The sequence below is a fragment of the Conger conger genome, chromosome 7, assembly GCF_963514075.1.
Source record: "Conger conger chromosome 7, fConCon1.1, whole genome shotgun sequence".
Taxonomy (NCBI): Eukaryota; Metazoa; Chordata; class Actinopteri; order Anguilliformes; family Congridae; genus Conger; species Conger conger.
The window spans coordinates 53,826,881-53,845,959 of NC_083766.1; the positions used below are offsets into that span (position 1 = coordinate 53,826,881).

General features: G+C 41.0%; 2 protein-coding genes across 2 annotated transcripts; both read left to right on the forward strand.

Annotated features, from left to right (window-relative positions):
• The first annotated feature begins 1,601 nt into the window (after window positions 1-1,601).
• LOC133132175 (thy-1 membrane glycoprotein-like) lies at window positions 1,602-11,219 on the forward strand. Its single transcript, XM_061247411.1, has 4 exons — window positions 1,602-1,787; window positions 6,820-6,881; window positions 8,067-8,390; window positions 9,466-11,219. The coding sequence occupies exons 2-4, from the start codon at window positions 6,842-6,844 to the stop codon at window positions 9,576-9,578; spliced, it is 477 nt and encodes a 158-aa protein (XP_061103395.1). The 5' UTR covers window positions 1,602-1,787; window positions 6,820-6,841; the 3' UTR covers window positions 9,579-11,219.
• Window positions 11,220-13,828: 2,609 nt separating this feature from the next.
• LOC133132308 (uncharacterized) lies at window positions 13,829-17,906 on the forward strand. Its single transcript, XM_061247650.1, has 2 exons — window positions 13,829-14,107; window positions 16,893-17,906. Exon 2 carries the CDS (start codon window positions 16,899-16,901, stop codon window positions 17,535-17,537), a length of 639 nt encoding a protein of 212 aa, XP_061103634.1. The 5' UTR covers window positions 13,829-14,107; window positions 16,893-16,898; the 3' UTR covers window positions 17,538-17,906.
• The last annotated feature ends 1,173 nt before the right edge of the window (window positions 17,907-19,079 follow it).

A 19,079-nucleotide genomic window follows, 5' to 3' on the forward strand; every position in this document is an offset into this window, starting at 1 on the left:
TTTGATCCAAAATAGACTTATTGTTATGACTTCCTGCCTACATTCTCTTCACAGTAAATGTAAACGCGCTCCCTAACTACTTCCAGAGTCTAGTACTGGAATGGGTGGTGCAAAGCAGCCTTTTTCACAGACCAACATGGGGAGGCAACTTTAGTAGAGGTTGATTCAGTAACTGGATTGGGAGAGCTGTGCTGGGAATTCTGGCCCTGGTGAGCAAAATAGTGGCACAGACCACCTGTTTCTTGTTTTTTTTTTAACATTTTAGGCATTTAATTGATGCTCTTGTTAACCCGTTACCAAGGAAAAACCTGTTATCAAATTATATCACTCAGTTGAGGGCTTAGCAATTTTTCAGTTTCCATTGGTCTAGAGACTACTTCTGCCAATCCCAAACTATATTTTTGCCCGACTTTTTGTGAACACACAAAACACTCTGTACCTGGACAAACCATTTGTGTGATACTCAAAAATACACAATTATTTTATTTCCATCCATCCATCCATTATCTTAACCTGCTTATCCTGAACAGGGTCGCAGGTATCCCAGAATACGTTGGGTGAAAGGCAGGAATAAACCCTGGTCACCAGTCCACCACAGGGCACACACACCATTCACTCACACACTCATACCTACAGGCAATTTAGACTCTCCAATCAGCCTAACCTGCATGTCTTTGGACTGTGGGAGGAAACCGGAGTACCCAGAGGAAACCCACGTGAACACGTGGAGAACATGCAAACTCGACACAGAGAGGCCCCGGCTAACCGGGATTCAAACCCAGGACCTCCTTGCTGTGAGGCAGTGCTACTCACTGCACCATTCGTTCATTTTTTTTATTATTTGGTGGATGAATCATCTCCTACAGCCCTCTATGAAAAAGGCCCTTTGTAAAAGGTCCATTATAGAGGGCATCTAGCCAAAATCATGAGCAAACCATGTACTTTATCACATTAGCTGTGCTTATGATATCAAACCGGACAATGAAGGTTCCAGAACGGCAACAGACTCCATTTTGAAGAACTGAAATCAGTCAGCCATATCCGCAGTCTCCCCCAAAGGCAATTACAGTTGCATTTCAAAACGAAAGATGGATATCTAATCAACAAGCTTCCAGCTTTTTCAGACACACTCTTCGTCACAGTGACAAACCCACATAATAATAAGAGTGTACATCTCCTGTAATATTTATTCCAGGAAAGCATTTTGCAGCCCAATCCAAGTACATTTTATAAAAGTTTTTATATAAGGACAGCCATTGTGTATACAAGTAGCCGGACATGTTATAACCCATTTCTACATTACTACACCTGTATATTTTTGCCGAAAGTGCATGCAATCTTTCTCTTCTGTTGTCTAGATTGCTTTGTGTACAATTCATGAGATTTGGCATGAAATTGTTAAGCTTTGACAGAAGCATATGGTTTGAGAACATGGGCCAGTAGAAAACAGCATTGGAGCCTGAATTTGGGGATACGACCATATGAACGTGACAAGGGGAGGGGACGGCAGTAAAGCATATCTTCCTTCTCTCGATTTTCTGTGTATACATATTTCCTGCTGCATACAAGTTGTCCAGTACCAGTTTTGTGATGGTTGTTGATTGGCTGCAGTGTCTGTAATGCATGGTTCACCCACCCACCCCCACCACTCTATTTCTTTGGGTGGTGCCTGGAACAGCGTCAGGAGTTTCTGCAGCGATAAAACTGCTTGAGCCAGCTGCTACGTAGCAGAATCTGAGAAACGCATCGTGCGCATCACCACAGGAGCCGCACAGGCAGTCTCTAAGGTAAGAACGCTGCCGCATAATGCCAGCTAACTTCACATACCATACACATACAATTGGGAACTCGCATATCTCCAGCGGACAGCTAATGCGTAGAAAATGTATATTTGTTAAGATGTTGAAGATAGGAGTATGACCCGAATTACAGTCAGATATAAAACCGCTTTTTTTTCATCGACTCCGCTTTTACCTGAATGCAATGTTCTTTTTTTGTGGGTTTTGTTTTTGTTTTTTTTGAGGGGGGGGGGGGGGGGGGGTTCTTCAGTTTTACGTGGCTCTTTTGACCCGAACGGTGTTATACAGTGTCAATGTAATATATGGACCTAATTGAGCATAAGATGTGGTGGGTGGGAGGGCTGGCTGAAAGGACAGTTGACATTTTACAAGTGCTGAGCCATCATCTGGGGACCAGCTGGAAAATACGTAATATGTACATGATAAAGACGTTACCTTGGGTGTCCGACCGCAGGGGACTGGAGTGGGAGGGGCCACCGCAGGAGAGGGTGTCGCACAGAATGGTGCATGCTAGAGTGTTTTCAAGTCGTGTTCACCGAAACGCATTTTGACTGTACAGTATGTATCGGTGAAAAATGGGGGCGAGCGGTTTGGCACTGCGGAACTAGGGTGGGGCGACGCTTGCACCTGAGGGCAAATACAGGCGGTGCTGAGTGGAGAGCATTATGCTCAGACATGCTGCATGGCAGCATGTGACGTTTCTGTTAAACTGAGTTAAACATTACGGTTAAACTGAGCATAATTTGGTTTTCCGTCGGACTTAATCAAAGTCAGGGATTTGAAATGCTCAGAGACTTGAAACAAACTCCCCGGGCGTCCAGAGTGACGATGCAACAAAAAAAGTAAATTACGCCAGCACTAGCAAGGGTGAAACACAGCTTCAGTGTTGGACGCAAGCCAATGAGTCCTGCATATCCCACTAGGTCACGAGACAAAAATGTCAATGACTAAATGAATCCACTGATGGAATAGTCTTTTTCCCCATTTGCAATAGCTTTGGTCCAGAGCAGGGCCGCATAAAATGGCGCTGGATATCAAAAAACGCATTCACATACAGGACGTCGCAGTTCCAATTCTGCCTTCTGGCTTTATTTTGACCACGACTGCAGATCTGTGTGAGCTTGGTGCCGTATTACAGATGCGTCCAGAAACTGGAATTGTGGTGGTGCCTTCCCTAAGATATGAGAACAGCCAGTTATATTTTTTCATTGGTAGGAAAAAGATAACAAGGATGAGAACTTTCAAATAAATTGTCCCGCTGCCGTCATGGACACAATATAACATTTTATATTTTGAAGGACAGTCTACACATGCCATCCTGTAATTTCATCCCGACGTCATCCAAGCACGGTTCCATCTTTTTTAAATAATCATACGTAACCTAATGTGTAGAAAATCCCGACGGTAAAGTTAGTTTTATCTTCGATATTCCATTTTCCGACTTTAATAGCTCTTCAATCAAACATGCCACAGTCCTCAAAATAACAGTTTCGTAATCAGAGGAGCTCTTTTGAATGTCACTAACTTCAAAATCACAATTATAACACATCCTAGGCATTTAATTTATCCATTAGCCCATTTTTTAAAATATTTATATGTACGCAGCAATTCTACATTTTTGTGGCTCAGGCTTACATTTAGGGACCGTCTGAAAAGTGCGGTATTGTCTGAAAAGTGGTTGTCAAATTAAAATGTTAATAACTTTCTAACCACAGCACTCAGAGTGCTCAAATTATTACATTATTGAACCTATTGAATCATATATGAATCTATTATTCCCCTTTAAATACTTATTAAAACAGAAATAAGCACATATTGACAATATTAATAGGTGTGCTTCATGAAGCATTAATTGTATAATTAACAGGCATTGGTTTGGTGCCAGTGAGTCGTATGGAAGGTATTGATATATTAAAAGAACAATTGTGATGTACCATTCAGAGGACCCAAATGCAGACCAGGAAATATGCAAAAACGTTGTCTTCAATCAGTCCAATATCAAGCCAGGTAATCAGAGATCAACAATGCCAGAATGCTCAAATTGAAGGCAAAGGGTGTTGTTAAAGAATCTCAAATAATCAGGCTTACTGGTAATCGGCTACTGAGAATTGATCAACGTTCTGACGAGGAATAAAGCAGAGACTGAGGTTTAAATACATGAGGGGAAGTGACATACTAGGCGGGGCACGGGAGTGAGGAGGGCTAAACAAATAAACAACAGGTGAAGAACATCATAGGGTAATGACACAATAACAAGGGGGAAACGAAAATGTGGACTGGATGCACATAGACCCACACGTAAAACATATGGCTCCAGATTAGGGTGTGGACATTTGCATAGAGTTAGGAGACGTAGTGATAGCGAGAGGCAGGTGCGAACACTTCTCAGAATTAAAGCAAGTAATCAGTGAGAGAGACGGAGTTACAGAGCAGACTCGAAACTGGAGATAACGTTAGTCAGATAGTTACATGATTCAATCTAAATTACCCAAAACAAGTGACTGTTAGTTAATTAGTTAGACAGACAGTAAGTGTGTTCGTATAATTAGTACTGTACAATATCCATGTTAGTTGTTATTAGTTAGTAGTGCTGTACAACATGAACTAGCAAGAAAGCAGGAAGTAAGAAAACGCACCCGGAAATTTCTGAAACCAACTGAATAGTGCAACACGCAGACAGGGGAGTGACTTGGGCTCAGAAACATCTAGACACAGACATAACAGGGGATGACAAATGCAATGAACAGTGATGGATACTAAACAGAAAACCAGATATGAAGATGAAAAAAATCAATTACAAGAAATAAACAAACCAACAGAAAATACTCAAAACATAACAACAATAAGTAATTTCGGACTTCTAACGGTCAAGCAAGGAATAGCAGCAAAAAACACCTTGAAACCACAACACTGTGTATCCTTTCCCCTTCGCTGGAAACACGCTGACATTGAAACGGCATTGGCTGTGGCACTTAGAACCAATTTACAACCAATGAGCTTAAATTATTGTACATTTATACAATGTTTTGGTACAGAGTGTCGTCAACTTTATTTTGTGAAATATAAATTTTAAGGACTATAAACACAGGCAGAGGATGAGCCAACATGTCAATGAACCTTATTCAATGATCGGAAGGGATTTACAATAGTCTTGTAACAATGTTTTAACAAAAAAATCTTACCTATTGTATCTTTCATATAATTGAAATATCTTTCAAAAATCATGTCCCATGCATTGTGCCCTTATTCCCATGTCCCCCTGATTATTTCATATTGGATTGGAGTCAGTAGGTCATGTGATCTTGAAGCTATTGAAATATTAACATAATAATTGAAATATTTGTAAAAAAAAAAAAAAAAAAAAAAAAAAGTACATCAACTCCCACCAGGATCCAGGAGTTGTGACGGTGTGTTCATGTCCTCCTGATCCTCAACACATTATTTGATTAGAAATTGTGCTTTGCACTTTTCAGACTGTCCCTAAATGTGAGCAGTCTGAGCCACAAAACGTTTGTTGCATAAATATAAATATTGAAAAAGAAATAATGATAATGGGCTTAATGGATAAATGAAATGTTGTGCCTTGATGTTGCAAGGTCCCACGCCATAACGCACTTCTCCTGGGATGTGTTATAATTGTGATTTCGAAGTTTGTGGCTCATCTCTGTACCTCTTTGCAAATTGTAATCTTGCCTTCTGATTTTTACTACTGATAAGTGGGTTACCAAATGGTCTGAGCCAATGACTCACTTAATTCGCTAAACGATTAGGTGGTGCCATCGCCTGATACTTGGAATTAAGTCTACATTGTTTAACATTCTGTCGACAATGATGGAAAGCACATTGCAGTCCAATGCAAGTACTAGGCACAAGGTTTGATCAGAGTCGTGTTACTGTAAATGGAATGTGCATGGAAGGGCGGCCTGTAGCGTAGTAAGGGCGGCCTGTAGCGTAGTGGTTAAGGTAAATGACTGGGACATGCAAGGTCAGTGGTTCTAATCCCGGTGTAGCCACAATAAGATCTGCACAGCCGTTGGGCCGTTGGGCCGTTGGGCCCTTGAGCAAGGCCCTTAACCCTGCATTGCTCCAGGGGAGGATTGTGTCCTGCTTAGTCCTGTACGTCGCTCTGGATAAGAGCGTCTGCCAAATGCCAATCATGTAATGTAATGTAATGCATGCACAGCCAATTCAATGCCTCAATTTTCTCTTCCAGCCACCAGTGGGTTCTGGGGCCCAGGTTTTGTCACTTCTTCCCTACCACTCAACTAGCAGCGATGACTTTTACTTTCTCATGCCTGAACTTTTCACCACAACCACAGTCTAGAAGAGGTCAAAAACATGAGGTGTCAATTGCAGTGTGCTTAGTAGGTTTAAACGTCTGGACCACAGATCTGCATACCAACTGGAGCAGATATCCAAAGCTGTGGACTAAGATTTAGCTATTCCAGTTGAAATGCAGAGCTGTGGTCTAGAGATTTTAAACCTGCAGTTTAAACGCCAGCTCAGCACACTGCAATTGCCCCTCTAAGTATTACCCACATGGTGAATCACAACAACAATTGTTTTAACCCTTGTGTTGTCTTGAGGGTCAAATATGACCCACCACTATGTTTAACAGTAGATAAAACCCCCTAAATTATATATTTTCAACTTGAAATTTGATGACAAAGTTTGTGATGAGTGGCAAGTTGTTTCTTCATGCAAAATAGATTTGGGATTTAAAATTCAATTAAGCTGCTTTATTTGAGGGGTTTAGTGAAGGCGGGTCATTTTTGACCGTCAGGACAAGGGGAGTATACAGAATGTTAAGACTACACAATGGTTAACCAACATTGTGAAGCTGAAGACTAATTTCCACTTCTGTGGACAATAAAGTTCCATTGTATTATTTTCTATTGTATGCATTCATGTTTGGAATGGACAAGCACTTCTTCTGGATCCCCCTCAATATTTGAATAGTATCTAGCTATTACAAAGTATTATACCTGCAGTAACTGACTCTTCTTCTGATTTCTTACAGATCAAAGGGGAAACCAATCAGCATGGCCAACAGTTTGTTTATAAGTAGTATTTTTCTTGTTGGTAAGAATAAACCCATTCCTTTCTCAATGAGTCCCATTCAATAATTTGCGGACACGGTACAAAAAGAATAGCATGAATGTGTCATTGTATAGGTTTGGGCGTTTAAAGGTCTCCATCTCCAAATGGTGTATGGAAATTCAATTTACCCATGGGATATCAGGGAATATTCTAATGGCTGGAAGGCAAACTGCAAACTACCCAATTTATAATAATAGATTAGGCTCTTCTTTTATGGATTTGAAGTGCTATGTTGATTATTTATTTGACAAAACTGTCATTTCTATGAGAATATTTTGTGAATGAACAGTTCTGTAGTTATTGTATTACCTGTCATCTTGCAGACCCCCAGCAGAGGACCCCTTGTGGGCCAACAAATGCTGCTCTAGAGTCCCGAATATGGGCTTGCTCGTATCCAATCCAGGCTGCTGGTCCAATGAGTTTAAGCACCGCTGATTGATTTAACCCTTTCAGTCCAAAACCCAGGATGAAGTGGCTTCACCCAAATCCCAAGGCCTTTTGGCTTTGGTTGAGAAAATGGAGATAGTTGAGAAAATTTAGTAGGGTTTTAATAGGGGCTCAAAACAATAGTATAGCAGTAATTGTGATTGGTCGAATGGCACTCTTGAGATTGTATGGTAGCTACGCTTGAGTGTCATATAGCACTCTTGGTACTGAAAGAGTTAAGTCATTTATTGGCTAAAAAGAATCCACACCCCTTGTCCTTAAGGCAATTATAGTATAATATAGTGGGCGACATGGCTCAGGCCGTAAGAGCAGTCGTCTGGCAGTCGGAGGGTTTCTGGTTCGATCCCCCGCCCGGGCTGTGTTGAAGTGTCCCTGAGCAAGACACCTAACCCCCAAATGCTCCTGACAAGCTGGTCGGTGCCTTGCATGGCAGCCAATCGCCGTTGGTGTGTGAGTGTGTGTATGAATGGGTGAATGAGAAGCATCAATTGTACAGCGCTTTGGATAAAGGTGCTATATAAATGCCAACCATTTAGTGGAGATTATAGTATGCCCATATAACTACTATTGAAGATTTCAAGTTCCTCACTTTCCTTCTGTTCTTCATTTTATCATTTTGCATGCCAAATTCATTACAATAATGAATACAAACTTACAACATACATAACAGAAATACAGTTCTCCGTACACATTCACTAATTTATAATTTATCATTCCCAGTTTTAGTGACACCTGGATTTTGTCAGGAAACCACTGTGTGTAAAGAAGAGGATGGAGACATAAGGATAGATTGTCTTATCAAGATTAAACCTAACCAGGTCAACAGCTATGATTTTTCCATTGCCAAGGGTGGCAAGGAAGTCATCATGAACACCAATGTCTCTGGAACAACCGCAGACCAGAGCTTCAAGGAAAAAACTACAGTAACTCCACTCGATTCGGCTTCAGGATACAGGCTGAGGTTGAAAAACTACCCGATAAATGAGAACGCTACTTTCATCTGCAAAATCTCCAACATAGCTGCAAATGCAGTGGTTGAGAAAGGTGAGGCAGTCACCAGGAAGATGCCTGGCCTTGTGTAAAGTTATGTTGTATCTTTGTTTTTAATAATAATAATCAGCCAACAGCTGTGTGGACCTTATCATGGCTACATCGGGGCTTGAGCCACCAACCATCCAGGTCCCATCATGTCCCTTAGCCACTAGGCTACAGGCTGCCCATGTTTTATTTGGTGTATTCACAAAATACATGCCATAACTGCACACTTCTGTTATTTGCACAAATCACAGGCCCTCACTGTACCCTCCAAATGTATCAACCTGAAGTATTTATCAGCTATGTATTAATACTTTGACTACGCACAACTAGCCAAGTATCTCTGACTATTAGTCTTCTTCACAGCTCTCACAATGTTTCATCAACTGTTGTTTTCCATGGTTGACCTGTTCGATGTCTGTTGCTCAGTCAGCGGTTTCTTTCTTTTTCAGGACATTCCAAGTTGTTGTACAAAGCTTCAAAATGGCTTACTTTTCTCCCAAAGACAGATCTCTGGTCTTCATGTTGTTTTTTTATTAACATAAATGCAGTCTTCACAGGCAAAACCAAAGCTAAAACTAAGAGTAGACTTTCAGAACTATTTATTGTATAACCAATCAATCTAACTGGACACATCTGGGCCACAATAATTGGGTGGTCTGATACCAAAGGTGATATGTTCTAAGTTGTTAAACAAATCTAGATAAAAATACCAGGAAATAAAAGCTGAAATTTGGATCTGTCATCTCATGTACATATTTTGACTTGTCTTCAGTGTATAGCAAAAACAAAGAAATTGACCTGTTCCAATACTTTTTGAGGGCACTGTATATAAAAAAGAAAAAAGAAAAACTGTAATAACAGCTAGGATAAGTGTGGATATTATGTCTTGACTGTTTCACCACTTAACTTTCCACATGCTAACCTTCACCATCTTCACTATGAGCTAAAAGGCTAAAACCATGCATGGTCACTCCTGGAGCTAAATGAGCCTTGTACGACTACTACTACAGCTGTACCATGCTGAAAGAGTGCTGGGTGTTTGTCCTTTTTCCCCTTTGACTCTGCCCTTCTCGCCTTGCAGGTAAAATGGTGACGTGTTCCGCTGTCAGCGTGTTCCTGCACGGCTGTCCCTGGCTCCTGTCCTTGCTAGTTGTCCTCCATGTCACGCAGAGCTGGGTGCTGTCCACACCCTGAGGGAAGACTCACAAAGGGGGGGATGGGTCCTAAATAATAACTGACTTAAATCCAGTTGTAGAAAAATATAGCGTTGTAGAGGAACAACCAGAAACTCAGCAGGAGCCTTAATCATAATAATAATAATAATAATAATAATAATAATAATAATAATAATAATAATAAAATCAACTAAGGGAGCATGCATGTTCTTAACATCGCTGTCACCCCTCTACTGCCAGGCTGCCATCTCTTTAGTTCTGCCCTCAGATATTACAGAAGCCGGTGGATAATAAGTCTTCTGTAATAATGGTACTAATAATAACAATCTATAACAAAGTTTTTTATTGATATTATTTTATTTTCCCTGTTCCCTAGGGCCTTTATCATAATCACAGGCTATTGCATCATGCATATCTTCAAGAAAATCTTCACTGAAATTACTGACAATAAAACACATAAAATGTCACATAAATTTACAATTTGCAATTTCATGATGTAATAGCGGTTCAAGTGCACTATTGATGTAAATACATTAATATTTTGGATGAAACATTATTTAATGCACGCTGGCTCATGAAAGCAGGCCAGCCAAAGCTTTTGTGAGTTTTTGTAGCAGGTGGAAAACAGAACAATCTTGAGAAATATTATGATGAATTCAGACAGGAGGAACTGTCTGGATAAACATCGTCGTGGAAATGAGAAGTGAGAGACAATCATGAGCGTTCATTAAGAAGTTATATGTATCCCATGAACAGGCACTTATGCAAAATAAAAAGGCAGCACTGACGATTTCCTTAAAACATCACAAAACCATACGCAAAGGAACCATTGTTTAGTCACTTGCATACCATTCATCAACTAATAACAGAGAAATAATGAGGATAAAAGTTACCCCAAGTAAATTCAGGACCTCTGCTCCCTGGTACGCTTCAGTGATACTGCAGAATATTACACCATACTATGCGATTTGACTGCTTAAAGTGTAGGTGGATATGTTCCAAGTGTACGCTCTCAGAACTTGCACCATTCCTATCGATAACAAGTTGTAGGCCTAAAACGAATGTACCCGTTTACGGAAAGTGCGATTTCGGACTCATGGACGCTTCTAGAACGTGCAAGTTCCATCGCATTTAGCGTAAACGCATGCCCACATCCCCCATGTTAGACTGGTCACATTGAACTGACAAAAGGATGAGGAGAGAGAGGAGAGTGGTAGTGTGCATTTAAACCATTTGTTTAGGCGTGATACACTGTGATACACTGTTCCTGTGGCTTTATTAGTGTCGTGTGTCAATTTTCCTAGCAGTAGCCAAAGCGTTGCCATTATATTGTCAGCTGCTTATCGTCTTCCTTAAAGTAATATTTGCTTCAAATGCAGAAAATGTGGATGCTTTAATTATCAATAATGCTCAGGTAATTTCCTCATTTCACAGCCTACAGTGAGCATATAAAACTCCACATCATATCTACCCTACGCTATCTTATAGTCACACTTACAGCAAATAAGTCATTCAATGCTTCATGATTACACATATAGGCCCAACTATGACTATACCATGGAGTTCCGTATAAAACATACTACTTGTAATACTGTATAACCGTGACAGTTGGCAAAAGCTTGAAATAAATACCATTCTTTAATAAAGTGATTGTCGCTAACAGTTGTTGTCTATTCTTTAACATATTTGCTGTATTAAAGGCATACAGTAACATTTTGGGAAATATACCTTTTTTCCAACTTACCCAGACATAGACAAGATGATTGAGTTTATTTTAATTTTTGTGCATTCACTGGCTTGGTTTCCATGTTAGCATAACATGTTAGCTTAGCATAAAGACTTGAAGCCTATAGGAGTCAGTAGTCAAAATGGATAAATACACCTTACAGCAACTTCGAAGCTGTCTTATTTACAAAAGGTATTGTGTATTTGAAAATGTATTTAAAAGAGAGATATAACTATACTAACTAAACTATAACCGCTGAACACAGATGTATCCTTCCATCTTCCGCTGGTTGAGCGCAGTGATCCGCGCACCTTCTGAAGGTACAGCTACGTCAGGCACAAAGTGCGCTCACTCACTTGGAAACAAAACCACCAGAGTGTTTAGTGTGGGTCTGATTTAAGCACATTTTCTGTGCCTGTTACATCCCTCCCCAGCTAGTGTTACAACTCACCCCAGTAGTGGAACTCTTTGTATTTAACATAAACTCACACATTCTGTGATGTTGTAGTAGCTGTCTAAATGACTAGTATTTGTAACAGTCAAATACGGGTAGCTTATATCAATATTTGAGAGCTCAAGTATAAACTCATGAAGTTATACTTACATTGTTGCCAGTTGCTTTTTCAGGACACCCTCTTTCGATATTGTAGCTGGAAAAGCTAAACAATGCACCTATGACTGCAAGATGCATCTGGCCCGCGGCGACAGAAAACGGCATAATTAAGCATGAAGCGGAACGAGAATCCGTGGTATATAGTTGATATAGGCACGCCTTGCAGGATGTTCGTGTAGTGGCGTTACACCCTCTACCTGTGCCAATATCCACGATATACTACAGGTTCGAGTTCCATAACGCTTTTATACAACGGTCAGCACATTTATTGCTTAATGTTAATATGAATATATTTTTAATGGAACTATGTTGTATGGTAAATGTATTATTCCGCTGAACAGTAGTTTATTGGTTGCTAAGCAACTTTAGCTATTTTGGCACGGCTGGAATGCAAACTGACCAATGGACCTATCCGTTGTATAATAGCGTCATGAAATAATTAGCCAAAAATGCCTTTCATCTTTTATAAATACAACTAAAGTTGCGCATCAATGAGCAACAAGTTGCAGGTCAAGTAGCCAGACGTAGCCTATTTGTTTAGCTCCTTGAAGTTGGCAAATGTTGCTGGCCACAATTGGAGACTTTCGGTTCGCATTTATCAAAATAAAAGTTCGGTGAATAAAATTATTTACGAACTGTAATTTTGTCAGTTTTCATTGTTAAATTAATACAGTTGGATATGATTGTGATGTATTTGCAGAGAATATAAAATTATGCACAAATTTCAATGAAAACTGTTTGCCACATGTTGTTGCTGTGTTGGTGTGGTATGGGCATGCATTGCCATAGACTGTCAATTGCCAACCTGCTCATTTGCATAGCTGATAACTCAAAAACTATAAATTGTTTCCAAATGAAAGGGGGTATACATTTGTTAGCTGGACCCATACATTTAATATTCTACAGTCCTTTCTGTGAAATCATGTTCCCAGCAATTGTTGCTGTGTTTCCAGTGTGGGGAGGCCATACGTTGCTATTGACCGTCAATTCACAAGCAGCTCATTTGCATAGCTGATAACTAAAAAACTATAAATTGTTTCAAAATGAAAGGGGGTAAACATTTGTGATCTGGACACATATCTTTAATATTAAACAGTCCTTTCTGTGAAATCCTGTTCCGAGCAATTGTTGCTGTGTTTCTAGTGCGGGGAGGCCATACGTTGCTATTGACTGTCAGTTGCCACCCAACTCATTTGCATAGCTGATAACTCAAAAACTATTAATTGTTTCAAAATGAAAGGGGGTATACATTTGTTATATGATATGGGTCCAGCTAACAAATGTATACCCCACAATTGCTGGGAACCTGATTTCAGAGAAACTACTGTAGAATATTAAAGATATGGGTATATAGAGTAAATGTATAACCCCTTTCATTTGGTAACAATTTATAGTTTTTGAGTTATGGGCTATGCAAATTAGCTGCTCGTGAATTGACAGTCAATGGCATTGCATGCCCTTACCACACGGTAAATATAGCAACAATTGCTGGGAACATGATTTTAGATAATAAATGTATCATTTTATAGATATTATACATAGATTTAATGTATGCCCCTCCATATTTGGCAACATTTTTTTCAAACAGTAAGCAGGTATGCAAATGAGCTGTTATTGAACCAACAGTGTCAAGCAATTTATGCTTGGCCTACATTATAGTAACTAGTCAAATAGCAAGCTAGTTGCTTGCTGACTTTTATAAGTTGTATCAGCAATGAATTTAAACAATGGTAATTATATGAGGAAGCGCAGAAAACGCGGTAACTATGTTCTCATTATTTAACGTTACTCAGCAGCTCTTATTTTGACGGAAAATCACAGGAAGTTGAGACCGGAACTTCTGTACAGGAAGTCTAATTGTTGCCGACTTCACGGAGCTTATTTGTTTGGGCCCCACCACTTCCTAAAATAAAATAAAATGATCGCCCAACAAACGTTCCGTCCCTCAGTGACGACGAAGGCAGACAGCTACGTTACTGAATTAACTTTAGCTAGTTTGATAAACTGTCGCTATAAATTAACTTGGCAAGGAAAGTAGTACCTCAGACATAAAGCTGTCGCAACAATAATGTAGACCTACTGGTGTGACGTACGCTACGTAATATCTGGAAATCACTACTGCTGGTGCTTAGTGAAATGAAAGTGAAACAACATTGTGTGAACAACAATTTCACGGCAGCGTTGGAACATATTCGCCTGCTATACACGGGTAGGGAGAACGTATATATTACATTTACGAAAAACACAAACCAAAAATGTCCGAGTGATTAAAACGCCCGTGTTATATGTAGGCTAAGCGAGAGTAGAATGCGTAGGCTACGCGTACGTATTCGCATAGGCTACGCGTACGCATTCACGGGTACAATATATTAAAAAAACTTTTATATCAAACCTAGCGTTATCGTGACTCCAAGATATAGTTATATTATCGTTTTGGGGTGAGTTTCCCCATAACGACGTGTCTTGAAAATACACGACATAGCCTACTACTTCCCGCACAATTTCAAGACAGTTGTTGAAACTTTCACTTTACTTTCAACTTCTTCAAGGGTTCATTGGAGATTTCAGTTTTCAGACGTGTTTACAATACGGAATCAAAGTGGTATTAAGAAGTTCGTGCAAACAAATTAGACTTTCTCCAATTAAATCTTTCATTATTGACTGAGGCAGCTTGAATATCACAAATTGTGCTGCAGTAGGGGATATAGTTTTAGGTAGCCTATGTTTAGATATAGGACAAATCAATTACCTATAAAACAGTGAAAGGGATTTAACATGGAATGCGCAATTGGAATCTGGAAACTCATCCCAAATTGTTATATGTAACTGGCGTCTTAGTTATTGGTTGTGTGGTGGGTATACATTCAGTGAGCAATTTATTAGGTAGACCTGTACACCAGCTTGTTATCGCAAATATTTAACCTGCCAATCATGTGGCAGAAACTAAATGCATAAAAGCATGCAGACGTGGTCAAGAGGTCCATCTGTTGCAGTGTCACAATGGGGAAGAAATGTGATCCAAGTGACTTTGACGTATAGGATTCACTGTCTGAGGGTATTGATCATATCTTTTATCATGACAGGAGGAGAGAGCACACACACACCAACACACATACACACATAAACACAAGGATAAATGGACACATCCTCTTCAATAGTAACAAGATTCTTCAAAGATAATCCTGTATCTGGTATTGCCTGGTTATAAATGGGCAATTCCACATGTCAACCTGAGCATGAAAACATAAACTTACTTACTTTCCAATTAAACATATTATGTCCCTAACAGTTGATTGTGACCATTTTGAAATGTGATAAAAATTTTCTCAATGTCAAAACTGACACCCAGAGCCATTTCAGATGACAACAAATGTGTTACAATAAAATTTGATTGGGAAATCGATCATGCACTGCAAACAATGTGCATTTCAGATGTGTCACATCATAATGCAATGGCTTCATATCCATATCTCCTTATAAAAATCAAGACAAAGAAATACATATTTTCAAAATGGCTATTTTTATGTTCAGCCAAGCCTCCTGCATTAAATGGATATCAAACTTTCTGCATTAGACTTTTAGGAAGTGCATAGTCTCCCAAAAATACCTGTCACATCCATAAGGCAAAAAAGTTATTTCTCACATTTCATCTGCCATAGCTGTATTTTCCCAGTCACATAAGGGTTAATGAGAGAGGTCAGAGAAGAAGGGCCAGTCTGGTCGAAGCTGACAGGTGGTGACAGTAACGCAAATAACCACAGATTACAGTGTACACAACACTAGCGAACTGAACACCTTCCTTACCTTTTTCTTTGAAATGTATAAGAAACCCAAACCAGCACAATACCTGACTCATTAAGTCACTGAGTCTACCGTGTGCTTACCAGCTTTGTGCAAGAGCGAACAGTTGACACCAAAGCGTTGATAGACTGCCAGCAATGGCTTTAAATACTCTTAGGAGGTAGGTTCCCCTGGCACTAATGATGGCCAGGTGAAAACAATGGCGCCTCGGGAAAAGTAACGGGCGTAGCAGCCCTGAGGGGGGACGGTGCAAGCCCTTGCTGCGTGCGCAAACCGGACAAGTGGCCAAAAACTCACGGACATCCTTTTCCATCCCGGGTCACCAGAACCGTCTGGACAAAAAATCCCTGGCGCGGTGGGACCCAGGATGCCCCGCCAGCCATGAGGCATGTCCCCACTGTAGCACTTGGGACCGGACCCCAGCGGGCACAAAGAGGCAGTTAGGCGGACCCCCTCCTGGATCCGACTCTAGTCGTAAAGCTCTCCGCACTGCCACTCAACCTCCCAAATCACTGGCGCCACGATTTGAGCCCCAGAGAGAATGGGTTCAGGAGCATGTTCCCTGTCCGTCTTATCAAAAACCCGAGAGAGGGCGTCTGGTTTCGTGTTTTTTGATCCTAGACGATACGTCACCGTAAAAGAAAAACGTCGCCCAGCGGGCCTGACGCGAGTTGCATGTCTTAGTGGTTTGGATGTACTTCAGGTTTTTGTGGTCCGTCCAAACCGTGAACGGATGCAAGAGCGAACAGTTGACACCAAAGCGTTGATAGACTGCCAGCAATGGCTTTAAATACTCTCAGGAGGTAGGTTCCCCTGGCACTAATGAGGGCCAGGTGAAAACAATGAGCACCTGCCCTCTGGTGGCCACAATCGGTCACTACCTCCCACCATGACATCAAACCTCAAAGTGGATAGGCTACAGCAGCAGAAGACCAATAAGTCTAAAAAATAACTCTAATAAATACCTAATAAAGTGTTCACTGAGTGGTTTCTTTTCTCTAGGGTCATCATCGCACTTGTCCCTGTGTTCGAATTACACTTCGAGCGTCTGATAAATGCCTGTACTGTATTATTGATTTATTATTTGGAACCATCATGAAAATGTTATAATGAATGTTTCCTGAAGTTGAACAACAAAATTATCCCATAGAAAGTCAGGTCGGTGTGAATGTTCTGTGCTCTACCCGAAACAGGGGACGATGCCGGTCACGTTCAGCGGCTGGGAAGCGGTGTGTGAGGGAAGGCGGCTGAAAGCGGGCCAAGCTCCGAAGAGAGGGCGAGGCTACACCATGTACCACGGCACGCACAAGAACAACGCCAAGGCCATAATCCAGTCCGGGTTCAAGCCTTCCGCTGGAGGAACGCTGGGCCCAGGGGTCTATTGCAGCAGAGACCTCAACAAGGCCATGTCATACCCCCCGTCCTGTGCCTCCAACGACAGGGTGGTGTTCAGGCTCCTGGTGCGAGTGGGGAAGGTCAAGAAGATCGACGGGCCGAGCATGAACCTGATGACCTCGTGGCATCAGAACGGCTACGACACGGCCTGGCTGCCTTCGGGCATGGTAAGCCATGAGGAAGACTGCGTCTGGGACCCCAAGAGGCTGACCGTGGTGGCCATCGAGCACTGCCTTGACGCAACCGCCAAGAACGACCTGGAGAAAGTCATTAAGCAGCAAGGCAATGGGGCGGCAGGGAGCGCGGCCCCCCAGCAGGGCAGTTGTAAGACCTGCGGGCAGCGCCCGCGGCCCCGCACTGCTCACGCGCTCCAAAAGTGCTGGGGATGTGCAACCCAAATCTGCCCTTTCATGGAGAAACACGTATGCCCCAGTAAGAGTTAATAACAAAAGACTGAGCGGGAGGCAGTGTGGTATAGGGACGTGAACGTTTGATTTTGTAGGCCCCACAAAATTGTGTACCGCTGTTCACATAATTCTACATTTTTATTAATATTAGATTTCATGCCCATCATACAGTTTGTTGCTGTAATACTAAGTGTTTGATGTGCCCTTGCATGTGTGTAATAATAATTATGTAATGCCATCTACCCCTGAAAAAATGACACCACTAAACTATTCCCTATCCTATAAAAAATCACAGATGCAGTTTTGAGTAGTCCTACAATGTGTTTACCAAGTGTTGGATGTATGCTTGCAAATGTATGCAAATAATACTGTAGTCACTGAAAAATAAAAGATTTGGATAATAAATTCTCTAACTTGCACAGTTTTATGACAACAATTCAATGTGTCACACGGTTCATGCACTCTCAGAAATAAAGGGGCAGTGGATTTGTGTTCTTCAAGGATCACATTTACACTTGAAGTACAGTAATGTTTTCTTTGGGTACAAATGAGTATGTTTTCCCAGCAAAAAAGGAATACATCCATTATACACTCAGTGAGCACTTCATTATGTATTTATTAGACTTATTTTTTAGACTTATTGGTCTACACAAATGTAATGTATCTTGGCTAAAGTTTACAAAATTCCTCATAGCTTTCACTCATTCATTCTTCCCCTATTGCACATTAAAGGGTCTATAAATAGCGCAATTTAGACAACCGTAATTTAATCCAATTTACAATTCTTTATCCAAAAAAACGTACTTTTTCCATAGATCCATAGGTCGAAGGCTGTTTTCCATAGACCGAGGGCCTTTTTCCGTAAACCGAGGGATGTTTCCTTCAACCGACAGCCGTTTTACATATGTTGTCTTAGGTCCATGGACTGACATTTGTTTTCCTGAGATGTCGTCTGAGGGCCACCGTACATATGAATGTTTTTCAATGAGTCTTACAAGTGAACTGGGTATCGTGAATCACAAGTTCGAATGTGTCTTCATTTGACTCACTAGCCAGGTAGTAGGTGGCAACAAATCACGTGTGTAGTGAAAAGCAGGCAATCAGCCTGTGGCACTGCTGAGGTGTTATAGAAGCCCAGGTTGCTTTAATAGCGGCCTTCAGCTCGTCTGTATTGTTGGGTCTGGTGTCTCTCATTTTCCTCTTGACAATAAAAACACAGTGGACCAACACCAGCAGATGAAATGGCACCCCATCATGTGTAAACGTCACGCTGGACTTCAAGCAACTTGGATTCTGTGCCTCTCCACTCTTCCTCCAGACTGTGGGACCTTGATTTCCAAATGAAATGCAAAATGAAATACATTTGAAAAGAAGACTTGGACCACTGAGCAAAGGTCCAGTTTTTTTCCTCCTTAGCCCAGGTAAGACACTTCTGATGTTATCTCTGGTTCAGGAGTGGCTTGACACTAGAAACACTTGTAACCCATTTCCTGGACACGTCTGTGTGTGGTGGCTCTTGATGCACTGACTCCAGGCTCAGTCCACTCCTTGTGAAGCTCCTTAGCTCATATATTTCAT